Here is a 24,974-nt window from a genome sequence, read left to right on the forward strand (position 1 = left end):
TCACAGTGGGCAGTCCTCTCTCGGGGCTCTCATGTGTCTCAGTATAGAAGACCATGTCTTTGTCAGTGTATGTCTCCGAGAAACCAACTGGATCAGACCAGAGTGTGCCATTGCAATTCCACACTGCAATTCTCAGTCCACTTTGTGTCCCATTGGCCCGACACTGTCATAGTTCACCCTCTTCTTTCTCTTCCTTTTCTTCCTTCTCCCCTAGTCTTGATCTCCTCTCCCTCGGATGATCACCCTACCATCCCTGTATGCAGCCCATTTCCCTGCTTCTCTCGCTGCCATGACGTGTACCATACCTTCCCTCTGGTGTTCCTGCTGTAGGAGGGTGAGGTCATCGTCTAGGTAGATCCGGGTTCCTTTCAAGGTCACCGTCATGCTCATGAGGGTCTTCCTATCCATGGCTGTTCGGAGCTTCATCACAAGTGGCCTTGTGGGTGCCTCGGGCTTGCCAACTCTTCAAGCTGTCTCACATGTCAGGTTCACACCCATTTTGGTGAACAAAGCATTTGCATCTGCCATAGGAGTATCTCCTACTGTGAGACCTCAGACTAAAACATTTAGGGCTTTACCGTTTCTCCTTTTATCCTCCTCTAGAGCATCTGAAATAACCTCTTTCTTGGGGACAGCACTACCTTTCTTGACCACATCTCTCCATTCCAAGATTGCAGCCTCTCTTTTCTCGCTCTTCTGGGTGAATTCAGCATGTTTACCCTTCATAGTGTCTTGCAAAAATGGCAAGTCTTTTCTGAGTTTTTCATTCTCAGATTTCAGCTCATCTATGATCTTGCATCCTTCTTCTGAAGTTCCCTTTGCCTCCTTGAGCTGCTTCATTTGTTCCCTAATGACGTAGCCCCTTGTGGAGGGATGGCTGAAGCTCCCCTTCATCTCCGTGTGTATTTGCCTTCAGTTTTACATTCTTTCCTTGGAGACTAATCACGTGAGCTTCCAGGCTCTCTATCTGGGATGTAAGAAGACTGTTTTTCATGTCCATATCTTGCATCATATCCATTTGCATTTTACCAATTTGTTTTGCCCATTTTGCATACATTTCTTTTCGCCATCCCTTTATGTCGTCCTTCATTTGAGCACGTAGGTTTGAAAACTGATCATTCTTGTATTCTTCCAGTTTCTTTTGTAAGCATTCAATTTCAGCATCTTGTAGCGTACATACCTCTTTGATAGTGGATAGACATGCTTTGGCACTCCCATCCTCTACTTTTTGTCCTTTGGTCCAAATTATGCTGTATTTCCTGTCTTTGTCCCCTCTGGTTTTCTGATCGGGTGAGCTTTCCATGGCCCCTTTTTCTGATTTTACTGATTTTTCTGCTCTTTTTTTGCAGGCCCTTCTTGGTTGGACTGCCCGCCACCTAAGGGCTGCCCATAGCAACCCTTGAGCTGCCAAGAACACAGCAGCAACTCATGAGAGGGGGGGCTGAACGCCTTGGCGTAGGTTACAGCAGCTCACGATGAGCTCACGGGGACTAAGAGCCCTGGATTCGATCGCACAGAGAGCTCACAGAGGGCATAGTGCCCTGGCACAAATCACAAACAGCTCGGGGGCCTTGGGTCTTTATTTGCAGATCGCGGGGGACCTTGGGGCCCTGTTTGCAGGTTATGGGGGGCCTTGGGGCCCTTGTAGCTTGTGAAAGTGGCACAGTAGGTGGCAGGGGTGGCGCAGGTGGAGCGGGTGTTGGCGCTGGAGCCTTGGAGGCCTGATGGCCTGTTGCAGCAGCAGAACAGCAAGGTTCTTACATCTTCGGAAGGCCTTGCAGGCCTATGAGACCAAGCACAATCAAGAAAGTTACTCATACAAGGCACTGTGAGCTGAAGCAAAGGGCTCACGAAAGCCCTTGCTGAGTGTTGAGCTAATAATCTCAAAACTCAAAACTCAGCCATGCAAAGCTAGTGCTCCAAATACATGTCTGGGTGCCATGGTGGCTCTCCGATGGAACACAAAAATGTCTCATATCTCCGTCTGTTGAGCCATACTCTTGCTGTGGCAGGGGGCGTGGTCTTCGTGATCTGTGTATCCGATGGGCCATATCACGAGTGACACCTCGGCTCGGATGGTGGTCTCTTGCGAGTAGAGTAGTGATGGGCTGGACCTCTATCATGCGTGCTTTGGTCATCCTCTGCATCATGCATGGTGGCTCTGCGGCTCCGTGCTGTGGTGCCCTCATGTCGCTATCTCCTCTTTTGCCCCACTGTGTCCTAGGGCTGACTCGAAGGCATAGAAGTTGGTGACGTGTCATTGTGCTCGATCTGGCATTGTCACCTCCTATTCAAACATAGACCTGGTCATGAAAGTGGAGAGTGGCTTGAACCTATGCCTCTCTTGAAAAAGACAGTGGTACATAGGAAGTGCTCCTTTGTCTCCACCTCTATCCATGTGCATGACTTGCAAATCTGTTGCTGGGCACCCTTGCCTCGATTCTCAGCTGATGGGATGAGACTTGCATTTGTCCTATGGTAATCCTCTGTGCATGTGAGACTCTTCTATCCTCCAGATACTGGGGTCTGATAATCACTCCATCCTCTACTACTCCAAGAAGTGAGCATGGTAGAATTGGATCTTTGTGGCGAACTCCTGTCTCCCCTCCCAAGTATGTGCCGTATAGAGTTGGAGTAGATCCAATACAATTGATCTCATCTTGCGGGATTTGGAGGGATGGGGCATTCAAGTTACACTGAAAGGGGGGAAGGCGGTCCATCTAAATACCCTAACTGTCAAACCATCTAGATATGCGTGTGTACTAGGCTGTGCTAACCCCACTCATTGGCTAGTTGTCTGGATGACTATTATGCCAACCTCGGTAGCCTCCAAGTAGGCAAGGCCCATACCCTATGAAGATATGTCACTGTCTAGAAGATGGCATCAAGCTGAAGTGGTGTCATAGTGAACTTAGCTTGTATGATCTGTTGTGGGACCGAGGGCTTACTCACAAATCATCCTGGCCTCTCGAAGCTCCGCCAGTCGGTTGCCTATAGGTCACTCCCCCAGAAGGGCACTTGGAAGTGTGCCTGAAAGCATTGTCGCTTTAGTCGAGCCAGAGCTCCTTGCCCTTGTGTGAGTCGAGCTGTGGGATCATGAGTCATTGTGAAAACTGGCCCCGCGAAGACTTCTCCTAGATCGGTGTATGACTGCACGATCTACAATGTGCTGTGAGAGAATCTTAGATTGAGGAGGAATAGATTCTGATGATTATATGCCTATATAGGAACATGCTTAAACCCAACGTTGAGGGAGAGGAGCTTGATGAGATGAGAGCATCATGGACTAGCAATGGGAGACTCCACCACGATGCTGCCAAATGAGAGACACGTGCTCCACATGTGACACAGAGAGGGCCACACACGATCAAGGTCCCGGTCCATCTCAACCCTCCTCAAGGGTGACCGATCGAGAGACAACTCGACAGACACAGATACGAGAGCTTCTCACATTTCTTCATAGAGCCACTGGATATATGGAACCTGGGCATGTACTGGGAGCATTAGCTCTGAGCACCTGACACTCTTGATATTTTGCTACTCCTACTACTTTGTTCACTAGCTTAGCACTTTAGCTTTCAACAAGGGCCTTAGTGACCCCTTCGCTTCAGCCCTTAGTGGCTTGTATGAGTTACCTTTTGGCTTTGCATTTGTCTCATACGCCCGTGAGGGCCTTCTGCAAACGTTAATACATATTTCTCTCTCTCTCTCTCTCTCTCTCTCTCTCTCACAGCCTTCCCCAAGGTCAAGATTTTTACCTCCTCATGCTCCTCCATTGCAGCTCTCCCTTCACCCCCCCCTTACGTGTTTGCAAAGACACCTTCCCCATTTGCCAAGAATCATCTACAGCATATGAGAATGGTGAGCATGATAGACCCACAAGAACATATCTATTATCTACAGCAGGAAACCCGTGAGCTCAAGCTCAGACTTTCAGCTCTAGAGAGGAAAACAAGTGCTTGGGAAGGACAAGGGAAGCAAGAAATCATCCATGAAGTATTGCAGAAACACAACACAGCAGCACCCACACCATAGATGGCGACTACAGTCCAAGACTTGGTTACAACTCAACTCCAATCAATGAAACAAGAAATTACAGCAACATTGGACAGTAAAGTCAACACATCAGATGTGTATGAAGAAGTACAAGAACAAGAAAGGAGAGTGGTTAATGCACGATTCATACGTTACAAGAGGGGTGGTTTGAAGGAAGTCAAAAAGAAATGTTGGCAAAGAATCCCACAAATAGAGTGGGAAGCTGAAGATGTAATAGCTGTATTGCAGGAGGGGACACAAGCCAAAGTATGCTTCTAAAACAAGATGAAAAGAAGCAAGATTCTCAAGCAAACCAATAAGTTGAAAGGTACCAAAATATGGATGGCAGAGTAGCTCACCCCAAATCAGCTCAAACTGAAGGCCACTGAATTGACTAAGTGGAGGATGCTCGAAAAGAAGGAAAATGGGCTGTCTACAGAGATGGAAAAGCACAAATCAGAGATTTCAAATCCAAACCTAAGGACTCTCACTCTTAAACTGATGTAATGCAGGCCGATTATCTTTTATAGTAGACCGTAGGTAACCTATAATAACTTTGTGAGTGAGTGTTATACACAATCACAAGAAACTCTCAAGCATTCAGCATGGGTGATGGTGCTTTTTTAGTAGCCCCACTCTTTCTGCTTTGTTGTATCAGGTTTTCTACCAGTCTCGTAGACCCTTCGGTCTTCCATAGACTATAATAAACTCTCTCTCTCTCTCTCTAACCGGCTCCCCTCCGTAAGTGAAGCTGTGTGATTTGTGTATTTGGCATTTTCAATTGCAAGTAAGCATTTGCAATATCATCCATAATCTATCTTTGGGGCACGAAACCATACTGGGTAGGGTGTAACGCACGGTACGAGAAACGTGATATGCGCAATTATACACCATTGGCATCATTCTCTTTCTCTCAGTGGTTCGAGGATCAGGAGGAGTCGCAGTCCTTTACAGATCCACACTTTTGGGGACCATCTCAGTGGAGCAGAGAGATCCACACTCCAGGTTTCTCTGGATTTGGATCCGACACATGGATAGCCGGGATTTGTTTATCGCAGTTTGCTAGTTCCCCCCGAGACCTCCCGCTTTGCCAGAGATAGTCGAGGGGAGGATGAGACATCTCCATTTGCTGCTCTTTATCAGTCCATCGTTGACTTCTCTAGCCGTGGGGAAGTCCTCCTAGTTGGGGACTTCAACGCGAGAACAGGCGCTCGTCAAGCACCACTCCTCGACTTCAGGGATGATTCCACTATACTGCTAGACATTGACCTTGAGGAGGCAGGTATGCTATGAGTTTCGGCTGATAGACGAGGACCGCTCACATCCTATGGGCAGGCCCTATTAGGCCTCGGCAGGATGCATGATCTCATTATCTATAATGGTCTTGACAGATGGCCCGCATCAGGTGGCTTCACTTGCTTTCCACATGGCGAAGGCTTCAGTGTGGTGGACTACATCATGGGATCCCCTGCCTTCACATCTCACATCACTGACTTTACCGTAGCACCTCTCCCTCTAGGGGCTGACCATACCTATCTTTTCTTTACCATTTCTACCCCCCGCCGCACAGCACTTTCTACCCCATTGAGCTCTTACTCCACATACCATGATATACGCTTTGATCGCGATCACTCACCTACTTACTCTGGTCGTCTGTATATTCTTCTCGCATACATTGACTTTATACCCTTACTAGAAGACCGTGCTGCCATAGTCACTCACTCACTACACAAGGCTGCTCTTCATGCCTTTCCCCACACCACCCGCTCCACCCGCCCACCACCTCCTGGGACTGTACCTTGTAATAGCTGGTACGATGATGAGTGTAAGGCTTTATGCCGTCAGCTCAAATTCGAAACAAAAAACAGCCTTTGGAGCAAAGCAGAGATGCTACGCGAGTACCGCCGTCTGGTACGCAGGAAGAAACTTGACTCCGTGCGTCGGAACGAGGAGGAGCTACTGAACATTCTGTTTAGTAACAACTCTAAGGACTTCTGGTAGAGATTTCTAGAGGGACAGTCCCCCCTACCACTCACTGACACTCAAGTGTGGTCTGATTATGCATGCATGTTCTATGATATCCCAAATCAGCCAACCCCTAACCTATCACATATGCCATGCCCCACATCCTGCACCCTCTTCACCCACATCCTGCATCATGGCCGAGCAAAGGATCATGAGGGACTATGCACTGAGTTCATTGCATATGGGATTAACCTCCTAGCCCCGATCTTAGCCAAGCTATTTAATGAAGCCGTTTGCTTGGGGTTTCCACGCACCTGGACCATCGACACTATCTCACCCATCCACAAGGCAGGGGATCCCATGAATCCGGAGAACTACAGGACCATTATGATTGGACATGTCATGTCCAAGATTTATGCATCAGTACTTGATTGTGAGGTCAGCCGATTTGCGGAGTGCTAAGGACTCAGAGCAGCGGGATAGGCCGGTTTCAAGAGGGATCATGGGACCATGGACCACATTCTCGCGCTCAGATGTATCATCGAGGAGACGAGGGCACGGAAGCAGAGGGTTTACTGTTGCTTTGTGGACTTCTGCAAGGCATTTGACACTGTTCCGAGAGCCCGCCTCATACGATGCCCTACAGGATCTGAGTTACGACCAGGAGATCATTTGGGCTGTCATGGCACTTTATGAGCGAGTTTCAGGCTCTAGACAGGATCTGGATGGACAGACGAGATCATGAGCACTATCGGGGTCAAGCAAGGGTGCCCATTATCACCTACCTTGTTTGGCCTCTACATAGACGAGCTTGAGACAATGATGTAGGCATAGGGTGGGGTAGGTTGCTCTCTCGTGGGCATGCTGATCCGGATATTACTTTATGCGGATGATGTGGCTCTCTTATCTTCCTCAGCAGAGGGGCTCCAGAGACACCTTGATGCACTACAGTCCTTTTGTGAGTCTCATGATTTGAAGGTCAACTTGGGTAAAACCAAGGTTATGATCTTTAATACATCTCGAGTCATCATGCGCAATGAGCATTTCACATTTGATGGGTCCCATATTGAGGTAGTTTCATCATACACTTATCTTCGGGTCATCTTTTCCGGACCCACCTTCACCATGAGACCCGCGATGCAGGCGCGCCTGAGCAGAGGATATGCTTCATGAATGGAGCATCCATGTTGTACTGGAAAGGGGGTAGTCTGTCCATGTGGATCCCTAGTTCTGCAAACCATCTCTCTATGCATGCATACCAACACCTCTGATCTCCCCCTGCTGCAAGTGCCATAGAAGAGGAAAATGCTAGCCATGATATCCTGCTACGCCCGGATGTGTAATCCCCATACTCCCTGACTCGGTACAAATATGTAATGACCTGAAATGCAGCATCTAGCTGTAATGAGGGTGACCCAAACTCCGCCCGAATGATCTCGTGAGGGACAGAGGGCTTACCATGAATCATCCATGATAACATGAGAACCTGTAGCCGCTCCACCATGGCCCACTCTATATCTGACAAATCTGGCCCCCAGCATGGGCTGCCATACATCCCTGCAGGGCGGACCAAAGAGTCAAAAAGCAACCCTTTGGTCCGTGGATGCTGAAAATGAGAGCGGAAGCACTATCTCTCTAGCCTACGATCACACGAGGTCAACCAGGTTATCCGTGAGGATCTACTATAGCTACACACATTCTGGACTTGGTTGGGCCCGAGTGATCTTCCAGTGAAGCTAGGCTTCTACAGAGATCACTTCGTACATATCACAGCGGAAGGTTTCATTGATCCACTAGGATACACGCAGATTCGCCTACCCCACTCGCTGAGGATCTCCCTTAGGCAGTTCCGGGTCTCTTCACACAGACTTCGTATCGAGAGCGGCCGAGCAGAACGGTTACCCAGGGAGAGGCGCATATGCACACTCTGTGACATACACGAGGTTGAGACAGAGGGGCATTTCATCTTCAAGTGTCCTGTTTACTATGAGATCCAAGGGCGTTTCTACTGCCTCTTCAGAGATAGTTATGGGATGTTGGCCCGTGTCCTCTCTTACCCAGACCATCAATGTTGGGCTGGTTTTATTCATGAGATGCTTAGACACCGCGATAGGATACTCCGAGCACGGAGACAGGAGCAGACTTCTCCCTCAACTGATACCTCTCAGAGCTCTATCACGGAGTTCTTTGAGCTAGATCACATAGACCCCCACAAGGCGAGACCTCAACATGATCATGACCTAGAGCCTTTGACCCGATAGCTCAGACAGAGGGTTGACTCACAGATCACACTTGGGGACATCCCCTCCTTGTTTAGGGTCGGAGCCCGATCGACGAGGGTCACATTGGCCTTGGTTAGACGCAGAGGTACGACCAGGAGACGTACCAGGACTGCTTTCCCTTGAGGGGGCGACATCGTTCTATTGCTGACCTCATGCCTCTGATTCCACAGCCTCATCCTTCCTGATGTCTTGTTGTTGACGATGCTGACGATGATGGTTATGTTGATGTCGACGATGATGCTGAGATTGATATATATATAGTCGGGATATGACTATGTTGTACTTAGGACTTAGTACTGCCATTTTGCATTGGTGTGGATGCTCGTTTAGTAGCTCCACTACCACAGCTCATTGTATTCAGGTTTTTTTCGCAGTCTCATAGACCCATCAGTCTTCCGAAGACTTTAATAAACTTTCTTTCTTTCTTCTCTCTCTCTCTCTCTCTCTCTCTCTCTCTCTCTCTCTGTGTCTTTGTCTCTCTCTATCGCAAGAATATTGCCAGATTTCGCACACGATTAGACACCTTGGCAATAGAGAAAGGAGCTTGTCTGAATTTGCCACAACATGCTAGAGTTTGCATATTATGTGATTCACAGACAGTCGAGATAGAGGCACATGTAGCCCTACAATGCCCCCGATATACACATATCAGGGACGACCACCAGCAGATACTGGTAGACACCACTCAGCTTCAGTTCTCACCATTGCCCCTCCGGCAACGTTGGGTTTTTTTGTCACCCGTCTTTTTTTGTATAGTCAAGAACTTGAAAATTTTTGACCCCTCCACATCGGAGGAGAATTTTGTATTGATGATTAGGTCCCATGGGTCATTTTTGGGCCCCCGAGGACGATAATGAATTCTACTTCTACTTCTCTCTCTCTCTCTCTCTCACACACACACACACACACACACTCACACATGTATATACGTATGTATGTACACACACCCACATATCTTTGTGTGTGTGAGTGTGCACGTGTGTGTGATATATTGAGATATTTTCTTTATGTATTTAGGCCCTTCCCTTTTTTTTGGGATAGTGTCTCTAATGCCAAAGAAATTTCATTTAAAAAAAAAAGTGTGTATTTGAATCTTCCCACGCAGTAATATTAAGTATTACCAAAAAAAAAGTGTGTGTGAATCATTAAAGTGTTGAAAAAGGGGTTCTTGGGGTGCAAGTTCGGTATGTTTTGATTAAGCTCTTGCAAGTGCAGGTCACCCGCGAACTGTTTAGTCGATTAGTGATGCAAGTTATCCATTGGTTTACTTCCAATGTGCAAAAGGAGAATCCCGATACAATGGCTCTCTTGGATTCCATTCTAGACGGACTGGTAGATTGTGAGAGCAGTTCATTGAGGTATAGTAGTTATAGACCTTTTCTAAAGTCTATTTTACTATGCTTTCTAAGAGCATGAGAAGTTTGATTATTTGAGATTTTGTGTATAGTGTCATATTGGACTGTTTTCCAAATCTATTCAATTAATAGTTGCATAAATATCTTTGTGAGATGGAAGAACTCATCATTTGGTGGAATCTGAATTGCTGCAAACTATTTTATAGACAGTTTGATTGTCCTTTCCTTTGTTTCTTTTGGGGACACAGCTAGAATAAGATGCATCTCTAGTGTGATGGAAAGAGCAAAGGCGCTCAGCAGAATACATATGTGATAATCATAGAGTGAGCTACTGATGAATGGAGGAGAAATATTTACATATCATACATTACAGCACAACATGCATTAGTTCTATCAAAGAATAAGCAAGGAAATTGAAGGCCCTCCAATGTATCTCATGGCACATACAAGAACACATTTTTTATTGTTTGGTTGCCGCTTCCAAAGATTGCTCTCTTTGTGTAGTCTCGCCCTTCAAACGCTATAAGTCATTCCAGGTTAAGCAATGCACTCCACATGATATCATGTTTACAAATTTTGCAATGAGACCTCTACTCATAGATGGCATTTTTAAAAATTATAATGTACTATGATCGGGCTTGATAGTATGGTGGGTAGATAGGTCTTACCTTGGAATGCTCTCCTCCAAGGCAAAGCAATTAGCAAAAAGCAAGCACTCACAAGATATGAGAGCTCGAAATGCAAATCTTGAAGGCCAAACTTGAAGCACAGTAAACTGCAAAGCACATGAAGATAGAGCGTGAAGCACATGACTTGGCTATTTGTCCTGTGATTGTTGTCTCATTTTTCCCTTTGATTAGAGAGATTGCTTGTTCTTTGACTATTGTATAGTTTTGCCCCTTGATTAGAAGGTATTGGTGCGTGGTATCAATTTTATGCAGATGTATCTATTGACTCTTTACACCATGATAGCAATCACATGGTGACTTCATGATGCAAGGCATCCATCCTATGTGTTCTACAAAGGATCATCTCCATCAATTTTGAAATACAAGCATATAATTGTTGGAGAAAAAAGCAAGAATGCTTTCATGTTCTCTTCTAGTGTTAAGTGCGTTGAATCTTCATTGATATTGGACTACGTTTCCGACATACGCATGATGATATTGTTCAGGTATTTAGCATTGTTCCAAGAGACCTAGAAAGAAAGAAAGTTTATTAAAGTCTTCGAAAGAACGATGGGTCTATGAGACTGTGAAAATCCTGATACAACGAGCTGTGGTAGTGGAGCTACTAAACGAGCGTCCATATCAATGCAAAATGCAAAATGCAAAAAATTCAAAAATGCAGAATGGCAGTACTAAGTCCTAAGTACAACATAGTCATGTCGATGGTCGACTATATATCAATCTCAGCATCATCATCAATATCATCATCATCCCCAGCAACAGCAAGATATCAGGATGGATGAGGCAGTGGAGGCATGAAGTCGGCAATAGAGTGTTGTCGGCCACTCAGAGGTGCCGTCCTGGCACGTCTCTTGGTCGTAGCTCTGCGTCTAACCAGGGCTACTGTGACCCCCGTCGGTCGGGCTCCGACTCTAAACAAGGAGGGGATGTCTCCAAGTGTGATCTATGTGTCGACCCTCTGTCTGGGCTGTCGGGTCACAGGCTCTGGGTCACGGTCATGTCGAGGCCTCGTCTCGTTGGGGTCCATGTGATCTAGCTGAAAGAACTCCGTGATAGAGCTTTGAGAGGGATCAACCGAGGAAGAAGTCTGCTCCTGTCTCTGTGCTTGGAGTATCCTCTCGCGGTGTCCAAGTGCCTCATGAATGAAACCTGCCAAACATCGCTGGTCTAGGTAGGAGAGGAAATGGGCTAAAATCCCATAACTATCTCTGAAGAGGGGGAAACGTGTTCGGATCTCATAGTACACAAGACACATGAAGATGAAATGCTCCTCTGTCTCAACCTCCTGTATGTCACATAGTGTGCATATGCGCCGCTCCCTGGGTAGTCGCTCTGCTCTGCCGCTCTCGATGCGAAGTCTGTGTGAAGAGACCCGGAACTGCCCAAGAGAGATCCTCATCGAGTGGGGTAGGTGAATCTGTGTGTATCTAGGTGGGTCAATGAAACCCTCCGCTGTGATATGTAAGAAGTGATCTCTGTAGAAGCTAAGCTTCACTGGGAGTTCGCTCGGTTCCAACCAAGTCCGAAAAGTGTGTAGCTGTAGTAGATCCTCACGGATAACCTAGTTGACCTCGTGTGATAAGAGGGGAGAGAACGGAGCATCCATGCTATACTGGAAGGGAGGTAGTCTATCCATGTGGAGTCCCAGTCGCTCAAACCATCTCTCTATACGTGCATACCAGCACCTCTGATCTCCTCCTGCTGCAAGTGCCATAGAAGAGGATAGAGCTATCCATGGTAGCCTGCTACGCCCTGAGGTATAATCCCCATATTCCCTAACTCGATACAGATATGTGATGACCTGAAATGCAGCATCTAGCTGTAAAGGGGGTGACCCAAACTCATTCTGAATGATTTGGTGAGGAACGGATGACTTACCACGAATCATCTGTGATAGCATGAGAACCTGTAGCCGCTCCACACAGGCCCACTCTGTATCCGACAAGTTTGGTCCCCAACAAGGGCTGTCGTACATCCTCGTTGGGCGAGCCAAGGACTCAAAAAGCAACCCCTTGGTCCGTGGATCCTGAAAGTGTGAGTGGAAGCACTGCCTCTCTAGCTTGGCCAATGAGGCATACCCTCTACTCAAGCGTGCCTGCATCGCGGGTCTCATAGTGAAGCTCGGTCCGGAGAAGATAACCCCAAGATAAGTGTATGATGACACTATCTCAATAGATGACCCCGCAAATGTGAACTGCTCCTGACGCATGATGGCTCGAGATGTATTGAAGATCATGACCTTGGTTTTACCCAGGTTGACCTTCAAATCATGAGACTCACAAAAGGACTGTGGTGCGTCTAGGTGTCTCTGAAGCCCCTCTGCTGAGGAAGACAAGAGAGCCACGTCATTTGCATAGAGCAAAATCTGGATCAGCGTGCCCGCAAGAGAGCAACCTACACCCCCCTGTGTCTGCATCACAGTCTCAAGCTCGTTAATGTAGAGGCCAAACAAGGTAGGCGACAAAGGACACCCTTGTTTGACCCCGATGGTACTCATGATCTCGTCTGTCCACCCGGATCCTGCTCGAACTCTCCCAGAAACTCTCTCGTAAAGTGCCATGACAGCCCAAATGATCTCCTGGTCATAACCCAAGTCCTGTAGGTGCCGTATGAGGCGGGCTCTCGGGACCGTGTCAAATGCCTTGCGAAAATCCACAAAGCAACAATAAACCCTCTGCTTCCGTGACCTCGTCTCCTCGATGATACATTTGAGCGTCAGAATGTGGTCCATGGTTCCATGATCACCCGGCCTGTCCTGCTGCTCTGAGTCCTCGAGACTCTGCAAGTCTACTAACCTCGGAGTCAAGTACTGATGCATAAATCTTGGACATGACATGTCCAATCATAATGGTCCTGTAGTTCTCCGTACTCATGGGATCCCCTGCCTTGTGGATGGGTGAGATAGTGTTAATGGTCCAAGTGTGTGGAAATCCCAAACAAATCGCTTCATTAAAATGCTTTGCTAAGATAGGGGCTAGGAGGTTAATCCCATATGCAATGAACTCAGTGCATAGTCCCCCATGATCCTTCGCTCGGCCATTATGAAGTTTCATTACAGGATCCTTTACGCCTCCTCTAGTGAAGAGGGTGCAGGATGTGGGACGAGGCATGTGTGAGAGGCTAGGGACTGGCTGATTTGGGATGTCATAAAGTGTGTGTGCATAATCAAACCAGATCTGGGTGTCAGTGAGTGGCGGAGGGGACCGTCCTTCTAGAAATCTCCGCCAGAAGTGTTTAGATTTGTTACTAAACAAAATGTTCAGTAGCTCCTCCTCGTTTCGACGAACGAAGTCTAGTTTCTTCCTCCGTACCAGTCTACGGTATTCACGTAGCGTATCTGGTGCGCTCGGAAGACTGTTTTTGGTTTCGAATCTGAGTTGACGACGTAAGGCCTTACACTCATCATCGTACCAACTATTACAGGGTACGGTTCCAGGGGGTGGTGGGCGGGTGGTGTGGGGAAAAGCGTGAATGGCAGCCTCGTGTAGTACTGAGCGGGTGACAAGGGCAGCACGATCCTCTAAAAGGGGTATGAAGTCAATATAAGCGAGAAGTATGTATAGACAACCAGAGTAAGAAGGTGAGTGATCCCGATCAAAGCGTATATCGTGGTAGGTGGAGTGAGCACTGAGTGGGATGGAAGGTGTTGTGCGAAGGGAGGTGGAGATGCGAAAGAAAAGGTATGTATGATCAGCCCCTAGGGGGAGAGGTGCCACAGTGAAGTCAGTAATGCGAGATGTGAAGACGGGGGATCCCATGATGTAATCAATAACACTGGAGCCCCCCCCATGTGGAAAGCATGTGAAACCACCTGAAGCAGGCCATCTGTCAAGACCATTATAGATAATGAGATCATGTATCCTCCCTAGGTCTAATGGGGCCTGCGCATAGGATGAGAATGGACCTCGCCTGTCAGCCGAAACCCGTAGCATACCTGCCTTCTCAAGGTCAACATCTGCCAGTAGAGTGGAATCATCTCTGAAATGAAGAAGTGGTACCTGACAGGCCCTTGTCCTCGCGTTGAAGTCCCCCACTAGTAGAAGGACTTCTCCGCGGCTAGAAAAGTCAACGATGGGCTGATAAAGGGCAGCAAATGGGGATGTCTCATCATCACCTCGAATATCTCTGGCAAAGTGGGAGGTCTCCGGGGGCAAGTAGCAAACTGCGACAAACCGATCCTGGCTGTCCATGTGTCGTATTCGGATCCAAAGAAATCGGGAATGTGTATCTCTCTGCTCTACTGAAATGATCCCCCGAAGTGTGGATTTGAAAAGGACTGCAACTCCACCTGAACCTCGAACTCCTCCTATACCCCTCGTCTCATCGCTGTAGGCAGACTTCCATGTATATCCATTGACTATTGGAAGAGGGCGCTCTGGACTCTGATGTGTCTTTGTATAGAAGACTATGTCGTGGCCTGTATAGGATTCCGAGAAGTTCCCTGGTTCTAACCATAAGGTACCATTACAATTCCAAATGGTGCAGGACAGGGTCTCGGATATCTGAGTCTCATAGGCCATGCTTCCCTATGTAGGGGAGGGGGTAGGTGTCCTACGGGGGCCTGTAAGAAGTCGTCCCTCTTGTACCACTGCCCACTTTCCCTCCTTCCGGGCCTGATCCCGCTGCTGCAGCAAAGAGCGCCTCTCCTCAACCTGTAGAGGTGTGAGGTCCTCATCCATAGAGATCGCTGGCTGATCTCGAAGGACTGACCTGCATCGTAGAGCTGAAAGTCATGCCTGAGTGTCATGAAATCATATGATCAGGGGTTGCTCTCGGTTGGGATCTCTCCCCACCCGCCATGCCCTCTTTATCCTGTGCTCAGCCACACCCAAGGTAGCGGTCACGAACGCAGTCGCATCTACCATCGGTGTAGCCTCAGTGCGTGGGATCCCGCGTACTCTGATGTTGAGAGCCTTATTGGCTCTCTGCTGCTGCTCCATGAGGGTAGCCGAAACGGTGACCCTTGCGGGTTCCCGTTTGGCCACGTCAACCCATTTGCAAGTCTCCTCAATAGCAGATTGCATGCTCGCAATCTGTGCCTCGACCACTGGGGTACTCCCTGGGGCAGTGTGTATGGCTGTGACCTCTTGTCGGAGTTGCATGATATCCTGTCTGAGTCCCTGAATAAGACCCGCTTGCTCCCGAATGGCCCTCGCCTGCTCCTGATGCGGCTCTGCTCCTGGTTAAAGCGGACCTGCTCCCATGCGAAGCGAGCCAGCTCCATCTCACACTCACGGAAACTATGTATCTCCGTGAGTAGGGTCTCACGGGCCTCTGGTGTATCAGTCCACCCATGTCCATGCTGAAACTGTGGTGACTGTGGCATGAAAGAGTGGGACTGAGTCCGAAAACTGGATGGTGGCTGAGTGAGGAACGGAGATGACAGTGGAATGGATGAGGCAGTCCCAACGGGGTGTGGGAGGGTGGGCTGACTGAGAGGGAGAGGGGAGAGTGAAGCGTAATGCGGCACAGTGTATGACACCTCCGAAGTAGGGGTCATAAGCTGTGCGAGAGCTATAACAGGAGAAGAGGAAAAGGGAACAACAACCGGCGCCATGGGCATGAGTATGTCACTGATCGTAGATGTAGATGGGAGCTGAGACTGGAACTAGAGCTGGGCCTGAAGCGGGGACTGAAGTCGAAGTAGAGACAGAGATAGAGGGAGCTGAGGTTGGAGCTGAAAACGAAACTGACACTGTAGCGGGAGTTCAGGTTGAGATTGAGGTAGAGATAGACGCTGAAGAAGCTGAGGCGGGTCCTACCTTTGCCTTGCTGTCTACCCCGAGTCCACTTCGGTTGTAACGTGTGTTCACATCCTCCAAATTCAATTGTGTCGTTTGCTTTTTTGTTGTTGTTGTTGTTGTTGTTGTTATTTTCGTCTTTCTTGGCTTTGTCCCCCATTTCTCTTGGGGTGCGGGTGCAAATCTTAGTGTTAGCGTTCAGCCGGGAGCGGGAGCACCATAGCTATAAGAGATCCTCCCGGATAACCCAGTCAGCCTCATGGTAAGTGAGCAAAATAGAAGGGGCCTTAAGGTTATACTGAAAGGGTGGTAATCAGTTTACATGGAGCCCCAAACTCTCAGATAAAGACCAGTAATCTGTGTTTGTGAGCAGAGAAAGTGGCTCATTTTTAGGTGATTATAGGTGAATGTTTTATGTTCATTTGTATATTTGGTACATGAAGGGGGTTTGGTTGCAGAAATTGTATACGAGTGTAGGTTCATTTGATTGTTTTTAAATTGTTGAGGTGTGTGCTATGTGGTATGGGAGCAATCCCCCATGTGTTTGGTTGTGATGGACTATAGGTAGTGTCTCAACATTTTATGTAAAGGTGATGATATGCATACTTTAGTCTTCTCTTTTGTTTATCTTCTAAAAGCCTCTTCACCCCTAGCTCCACCCTTTTGTTCATTGTATCATGGCTTTCTTCAGTCTCATAGACCCATCGGTCTTTAGCAGACTTTAATAAACTCTCTCACTCTCTCTCTCTCTGCTTTTGTAGCCGTTTAAATAGGCGGGCCCTAACCCTCTACGTCAACCTCTAATTGAGATGCCTATGGCTAGGTGTGAAACCCTAAAGATACCCATCAAGTATTGATGCATGTTGGTGATTTTGCCTATTGTAGCTTTATTTCATTGCCTTTGTGTATCTTTCTTGTTTGTATTTTAGCTACTATGTCCTTCTCCCCTTTTGAGTTTCTCTTTAGGGCGCCTTGTCTTAGAGACTTTAATAAAATTTGTACTTAAAGTTCTGAGCGGTTTCTTTTGATCACAGGGAATTTTGTGCGGAATGTTTTGAGGAGTTTATGCGTTGGTCTATACGGCACACCCCTCCAGAGGTATTTTTGGATCTCTTTTCCTATGAAGGTTATTGATGGCCTTCTATAATGCTACTTGTTGTGGCAATTATGTAGTTGCTAATTCATTGTTTAACTTTATAGAGAGTAGTCATCTTGAATAATATTTGTGCTTACTAGGTCTAAGATTTTACACATTGCTAGACACCTTGAATTAAGGCACGACATAATCCATGATGAGGTCTTGGGTTTGGATCGAGCAACAATTGTTTAGTTTATGCAGCTAGAAGAGCCTTTCAAAATCTCCAAATTAGTAGGTCATTGTCAATTTGAGTGGACCTTCAAACTTTAATAAAGATCAATCTATGTTTTGGAAACATCGTATGGTTGTGATGTTCCACATTGCTCAAGTGAACGTTCTTCTTTTTTATCTTGGCTCTCTAACCACTACTGTTTCTTTGCTTGAGGGCTCTTTGTGAGATGACTATGGGGAAAATTCAGTAGGCACAATGCAAGGTCGTCATAGAAATAGTCTAGAAGGAGAAGAGAGACATTTATCATGGATTTGGATGAGATCATCCGTTAATCCGGTATGAAGAATTTGCATCATTAAAAATGTTGTGTGCACAATAATAGCCATATAACGACGGGGAAGGGGGAGGTGGTTACAAAGGGTTTTTAGTTGTACACACAAGCTTACAAAAAGTAGCTACATTTGAAAGAGTTCTCATACCATTTCATCAATACCTTGGTTTCAAGTGTAAGTCCTTCCAATGGATTTCAAATGTTTTAGGATTCTATGAGATTTTCAGTCTGGTTTTAGATTATGTTGTTGAAGTAGGTTATGTGAGAAATGGGGGAAGGATTGAAAGTGGAGTGAGTAGTTGGGAAGAGAAAACGAGATTTGAAGTTGCGAGAATGAAAGAGAAAAAAAAAGGAAGTTTGTTAAAGTCATCGAAAGAAAGATATCCCATGGGGAGAAAGATAATTTGCAATGTGGTATCATTGTGACGGTTCTTTGATATTGTTTGAGGAACCACATCCATTGAGCGAATGGATAGGAGGGTCTCTGCAAACAGAGGCTCCCGCGGGGATCGTTGCTGCCAAGGGATTACAACCATGATAGAGAATTGATGTCGGTCAACGTGCGTGGTCCACTGTGGTCTAAAATGGATAGGAGGGTCTCTGCACATAGAGGCTCTGGTAGGGGTTAATGCTGCAAGGGGTTTCACGTGAACGGGCCACACTTAGAGAAATATCCTAGCTCTTAGCCCATGATGTTCCTCTGGGCTAAATAACTTCCCAATGTAAGCCAACAAGGGGCAGTTGACTATCCCAGCTTGAAGAGCTCAATGAGGCCATCACAATGGTTCAAGAATCGCCTCAATCCAAGTCTCGACACAAGTTATGGTGTTCCGAAGTTACCTCACCACGGGCCCTCGTGCATGTGTAGTAAGTGTAGTTACCCTACGCCCCTTGGGATGGCCTCCTAGCTCTGCCCGGCCCCCTCCTGTACGTGCTCTCAGTTCCAGAAGTGCATGCGAGTGCACTCTCAACAACAGGTAGCAAGATTGGCAATTGGAGCGGACTCAAGAAGAACAGCTCCCATAAACTCTCGTGATAGATAGATCATTTTGGTCAACCAGTGTGGTCTGATGTTGTCTCCTGTAATAGCTCCATCGTACAAGTGCCACTGTCACCCCATCATTTGTGTCCCTCATCTGCCAAACATGGTGGGAACTCCCTAGGGACTATTGGTTTGTGCTATTTGATGGGAAAAATCGGTGATCATCCTGTGAGTGGAGTCTGGCTGAGCCTCCCGATCTCATCTTTATGTGCTAAGCAGTTGGTCTCTATGCCGTGAGCCTTGTGGATGAACCAAGAGACTTAAGAGGGGTCCCTTTGCAAAGATTGGTGGCGGTCGCAAATCTCATAGTACACATGATATCTTAAAGTGAAGTGCTCCTTTGACTCAACCTCCTCTCGATTGCATAGAGTGCAGATGTGGTCTTCTTTGGGTTTGCCCTCAGCCCGTCCAGTCTCAAGACGTACTTGGTGGAAACTTCCTGATCGACATCTTTAGGTCATGGGGGAGGTGGAAGTCTGGATGGTCGATAAAACTCTTCTTTGATATCTATAGGGAGTGATCTTTGAGCTTCAGAGGAAGCTCACTACCTACTAACCATGTTCTATATGTGTGTAGTTGTACGGAGATCCTCCCAGATTACCTGTGATAAGTGAGCGGAATAGAGGGGCCTCAAGGCTATACTGAAGAGGAGGCAGTCCAAAACTATCTGCATCTACGGGCATACCAACATCCTCAGCTGATAATGTCTTGGATGTGGATAACAGTGGTTTAGTATTGTTTTCTCCCTCTAAGTCCTAGCCACCATCTGACCTTGAGTCCTCATGCCGTGTCGAAAAATGCCCCTCTGCTTTAGTAACACCAGCCAAGCACCTAGATGTCTCTAGGCACTCATCACTGTCCATCACCTTCACAAAGGATTTTGACTCCTCTTCTGACCAATCCTCAGGTTGGTTTGGGAGATATGTGATCTCTTGGAATGTTCTTGAAGCTAGAGTAGGGACCCCGAACTTAGCCAAGATGATGTGGTGCGGGAGTCATGCTTACTGTGGATCATCCACGCCAGGAAAAGAACCTGGAGCCTCTCCAACCATGCCCTGGTCCACTTCTAATAGATCAGGTCCCCAGCATGGGTTATGATACACACCGGTTGGACGGACCAAAGAATCAAAGAGAAGAGACTTGGTCTGAGGATCCTGGAAATTAGTTTGAAAGAACTGATACTCAAGCCTGACACGCGCAACGCACCATCAACGTAATTGGCCTTGCATCATTGGTCTTATCGTGAAGATTAGGCTAGAGAAAAGCACTCTCGGATGTGTAAGATGCAATGGTCTCTACCGGTAACCTATCAAAGGTGCATGGATCTCCATGCATGAAAAGGTACCAGGGAAAGAGGGGGAGAAAAGAAAGAAAGAAAGTTATATTAACGTCCTTGGGAGGCCTCACGGGCCTATAAACATGTGGCTTGAGATACATGTGCCCCCCCCTCAACCCCCCCAAACATGTGGTGTGAGCCACATGTTCCCTGATCAACAAGTGAAGCAAAATATAGTTGTTTATTCAAGAGTAGAGAGGCCCTTATAAGGGCAACTGATACAATGCATGTGCCCCAAAGGAGAGCATCTCCAGATCCACAAATCACTCCATTGATTTCTCAATCAGCCCCATGAATCTCTCAATGACACCTAATAGAACCTTCTACCACCAAACTTGGTCACACTAACCAACACACAACCCTTGTACCCCTTGGTACACCCCATTACATCAATTTGTTCTTCATAGTCTCCCACAAATTGATGACCTCAGGAGAATGAGGCTTTTGTCGAGGTAGATGTAAAAGTCTTGACCTTGGTGGAGGTGTTGTCATCCCCCTTGTTGTGACTAACCCCCAAGGTTGGGTTGGGGGCTCAGCCCAAGCCCTGGAGCTATGCTCCACTTTTTTCTCTTTTGCTGAAGCTTTGTGCAACCCTAACGTCAGCTAGGGTATGAGCTTTCTGATGACTTGCTAAACGACCTGCTGAACGGCGTCTTGGGCTATGAGCGACGAACCTAGGCGACTTGAGCGACATGTGACCTGAACGACGAGCCTGACTGGCGACCTGAGTGACGAAGCTAACGTGAACGACGAGCCTGACGGGCGACCTGAGCGATGAAGCAGATGCTGGCGTGAACAACGAAGCTAACATTGATGGCAATGAAGAGAGAGAGTGAGAGTCGAAAGATTAAAGACAATGTTGAGGCTCAGGCTGAAAGTTGATTGATGTTGATAGCAGCTTGCAAGACTCATTTTATAGGCAGAGGATGCCTTTTCTTCCCCACACACATTCCTCACTGATGATGCCAATGAGTTGATGTGCCGCTACGTTGATGCTGTGCTCAAGTCGAGGAACCGGCATAGAAGATGATTCATATGATGAAGAGGATGTAGCTGGGGCTGCCAGGGTGACGGCTGGCAGCTAAGATGAGGAAAGAAGCAGAACTCTGAGATGCCATGTTGAGAAGGTGGCCATTCGGGTCACGACTAGGGAAATAGGCAGCAAACCAAGACCTGGGCACAGAAGTCCCAAGAGGAACAAGTGACAGTGCAGAACATGCTATGTGGCCGGAGGCCGTAATGTGAAAGATGAGCCCACCGTGAGGCTCAAAGGATACACTGCGAAGAGATATCTCAAGGGAAAGAGGAACAGGTGAAAAGCGTGAGATGGAGCGGTGCGTTGGGTGTAGGCATGGTCAAGAAAAGGTGCGACATGCAACGTTTAGGTGGATCGAAGGGAGGGTCCAGAAAGCAGGCCAAGGACCGCGAGCATGTGTCAATGGAGATGGTTTCAAAGTTCAAGAGTGAGATCCAGAGCTGCAGTCCAAGAACGTGAAGAAGTCGTGGGGCTGGTGATGAGCGGGTCCAAGAGGACACAGAGACAATCGGTGATGAGCCGGAGTGACAGCTAGGGGATAGAACATAGTGACACAGCACGAGTAGGTGCCAAGATGGGTCCAAGAAGAAAGGACTCAAGAAGCATGTACCGTTCAAGGATTCGAGGGTGGGTCCGAAGTGTGAACCTCCAGACTACTTCTTGCTAACACCGAACATGAAGGGAAAACAGAGCTTCAAGGTTGTGATCTTCCCGAGAGGGCAAATGTTATACAACCACTCTAATTCCTACTGAAGATCACGGGAGAAGCACCGAGTTATTCCACCCAGCCAAACCCTGCTGAAGCGTGAGAACTCATCAGAGAATTCAAAAAAACCAAAACATACGTGAACACCATCTCCTTCTCTCACTAACTTCAGCAAGCCCCATCTCCCTAGATGGATCTAGATGCCACATGTCATCCATATAGGGCCTTCCTAATGCAACATTTCACCCCTCTCCTGGGATGCGTTAATTCCTTTGCCCCTAGGCACATTTCTTGCATTAGGCCCTTAGCCTTAGATCCACCTAGTCTGGTGCTATCAACCCTCACCTAGGACCTTGACATTAATTCCCTCTCGATCATTTACATGAAGCGCAAAACAAATATATTACAATTATAGATCCTTTAGGGGAAATGTCGACTGATTCTTCCGAGGTCATGCTACCTCGGCTAGAGCGTAACATTCCTTCCCTCTTTAGACATCAGCGTCCTCGATGATAAAGTCTGGGAACAATCTCCGCAACTGATACACGGATTCCCAGGTAGCTTCGGATAGAGGCTGGCCATGCCATGCAACCAACACCGTGGGTATCTTCCGATTTCGTATTTGCATTGTTCCTCGGTCCAGGATTCTTGTTGGTTTGCGCCTTGCAATATCCTCTATCTCCTGAAACAAAACCACACCTTCGATTAGTGAGTCACCTGTATGTAAAAATTTCTTTAAGAATTAACCACGGCCCACAGTATCGAGGTGATAACTTAGCACACTCTCCTGAAGTCAATGACTTCGAGTGCGAAGGAATTCTGAGAAAAACTTTTTCTCCTTCTTCAAATACTCTTATAGACCGATTTTCATCCACATACACCTTGGCTCTATCCATAGCCTGTCGGATATTAGCTCTCGCAAGTGCTAGCATCTCCCGCATCTGAACTATAAAGTTCGCGGCACTAGGCACTTTCTGAGGTACTCCAACTATAGTCGGATTGGCTGGTCTATAACCATAGTTCAGTTCAAACGGACTGAACCCGGTAGATGAATGCTTCCTATCATTGTAGGCAAACTCCAACAATGGCAACCACTTGTACCATGTATGTTGCCTCAATGACACATATGCTCTCAGCATATCCTCTAAAGTCTGGTTGACTCTCTCCGTCTGACCATCCGTCTCAGGATGATCCCCACTACTCATTCCCAACTCAGTCCTTAGTGTCTCGAATACCGCTGTCCAGAAATGACCGGTAAATCTGACATCTCGGTCTGACACTATGGATCTAGGCAATCCATGCAGACGAAATATATGTCTAATAAACAAATCCGCCACTTGCGGGGCACTAACAGACTCTCTAGTCGGAATGAAGTGAGCCATCTTGGTTAGACGATCAACCACCACAAGGATAGAATTGTATCCCCCTTGTGTTGCAGGTAGCCCTACAATAAAATCCATGGAAATGCTCTCCCACTTACTTAGTGGTATTTCCAAGGGCTGTAAAAGTCCGGGTGACTTCACCCGCTCGGCCTTACTTACCTGACACGAGAAACACCGTGTCACATATTCATGAATATGCTTTTTCATCTTTGGCCAAAGAAATCTCGCCTCACGAGATCATATGTCTTCTCGACACCTGGATGTCCCGCACACGGGCTATCATGGCATTGTCGAATGACTCTCTGCTTGAGATCATTCTGACCAGGTACTACAACCTTGCCATTTCTAACTAGCATACCATCCCTTATGGTATATCTTGCATAAGTTTGGCTTTTTCTGGATGCCAGGTCATCCTTTTCACTTTTCCCGGGTTTTAACACATGAGCCTTAGGCCATAAGCTCTGGACAAACTCGTCCACCTTTTGAGTTTCTCTGATCTCGGTCATTAGAGCACTCTCTAATACCGTGAAACTCAAGTTGTGCATAATGCGAGACAACGCATCAGCAACCTTATTGTCTTTTCCTCTTCGGTACCGAATCGTTAGATTAAACTCCTGCATGAGCTTTGCCCACCTAGCTTGGCGGCCCCTCAAGTCAGGCTGTTTACAAAAATGTTTCAGAGTATCATGATCTACATCCACATAAAACTCTGAACCATACAAATAATGCCTCCATGTTTTCAAAGCATGGATAACAGCATACAACTCCAATTCATGAGTTGGCCAATTCCTTTGAGAGGGAGAAAGCTTCTTGCTTTCAAAGGCTACTGGCCTTCCCTCTTGAAGGAGGACTGCTCCTACCGCAATGCCACTTGCATCGGTTTCTAGGAACAACGGTTTCTGGGGATCAACTATTTTTAACACCGGTCCTGAGACCACAGCTTGTTTTATGGTGTTAAAACTTTCCTGTTGATTCTGTCCCCAAATAAAAGGTACTTTATCTGAGGTCAGATCAGTCAATGGCGATACTATTCCGGAATATCCTTTGATATGCCTTCTATAAAACTGGACAAATCCCAAGAATGATCGCAACACGCGGTCAGACTCACGCGGTCAGACTCTGAGGGATTGGCCAAGTTAGTATCGCAGCCACTTTCTTCGGATCCATTTCTACCCCCTGTGGAGTAATTATGAACCCTAAATACTCAAGCCTAACCATACACAGTATAGTTTTCTTCTTATTCATATAGAGACTGGCTTTCCTCAAAGTATTGAACACTATTCTTAAGTGTTCATGATGCTAAGTAACACTTTTACTGAATATCAAGATATCGTCAATAAAATGTACTACGAACTTTCCGATATACGGACGTAGTAAATCGTTCATAAGCATGACGAAGGTCGCTGGAGCATTGGTAAGTCCGAAGGGCATTACCAAAAACTCATAATGACCAAACCTGCTCCTGAAAGCGGTTTTATGCACATCCTCGGCTCTAATCCGGATCTGATGATAGCCGCAAATAAGATCTATCTTGCTGAAAATCACGGCTCCATGTAATGCATCTAGCAAATCATCAATCCGAGCCATCGGATACCTGTGCTTAACAGTGATATTATTCAATGCTCTGTAATCTATACAGAGGCGAAACGTATCATCCTTTTTCCTCTTTAATATCACTGGTGAAGCAAAAGGTGAGAAACTTGGTTGAATCTGCCCCAACTTGAGGTATTCTTCCAGTTGCCTACGCACCTCCGCTTCTTCAGT

The 24,974-nt window shown here is 47.0% G+C and overlaps 1 protein-coding gene across 1 annotated transcript in view; it reads left to right on the forward strand.

Annotated features, from left to right (window-relative positions):
• The window catches only part of LOC147881500 (uncharacterized), a 237,949-nt gene that overhangs the window by 182,730 nt on the left and 30,245 nt on the right, over positions 1-24,974 (forward strand). Inside the window, exons 20-21 of the mRNA XM_087402306.1 lie at positions 9,498-9,640; positions 17,102-17,165. Coding sequence (XP_087258432.1) covers positions 9,498-9,640; positions 17,102-17,165 — 207 coding nt within the window. The remainder of the gene's footprint in view (positions 1-9,497; positions 9,641-17,101; positions 17,166-24,974) is intronic.

This window comes from Dipteris shenzhenensis, chromosome 31, assembly GCF_047967505.1.
Source record: "Dipteris shenzhenensis isolate YYH24624 ecotype China chromosome 31, Dip_SZ_1.0, whole genome shotgun sequence".
NCBI classification, from domain to species: Eukaryota; Viridiplantae; Streptophyta; class Polypodiopsida; order Gleicheniales; family Dipteridaceae; genus Dipteris; species Dipteris shenzhenensis.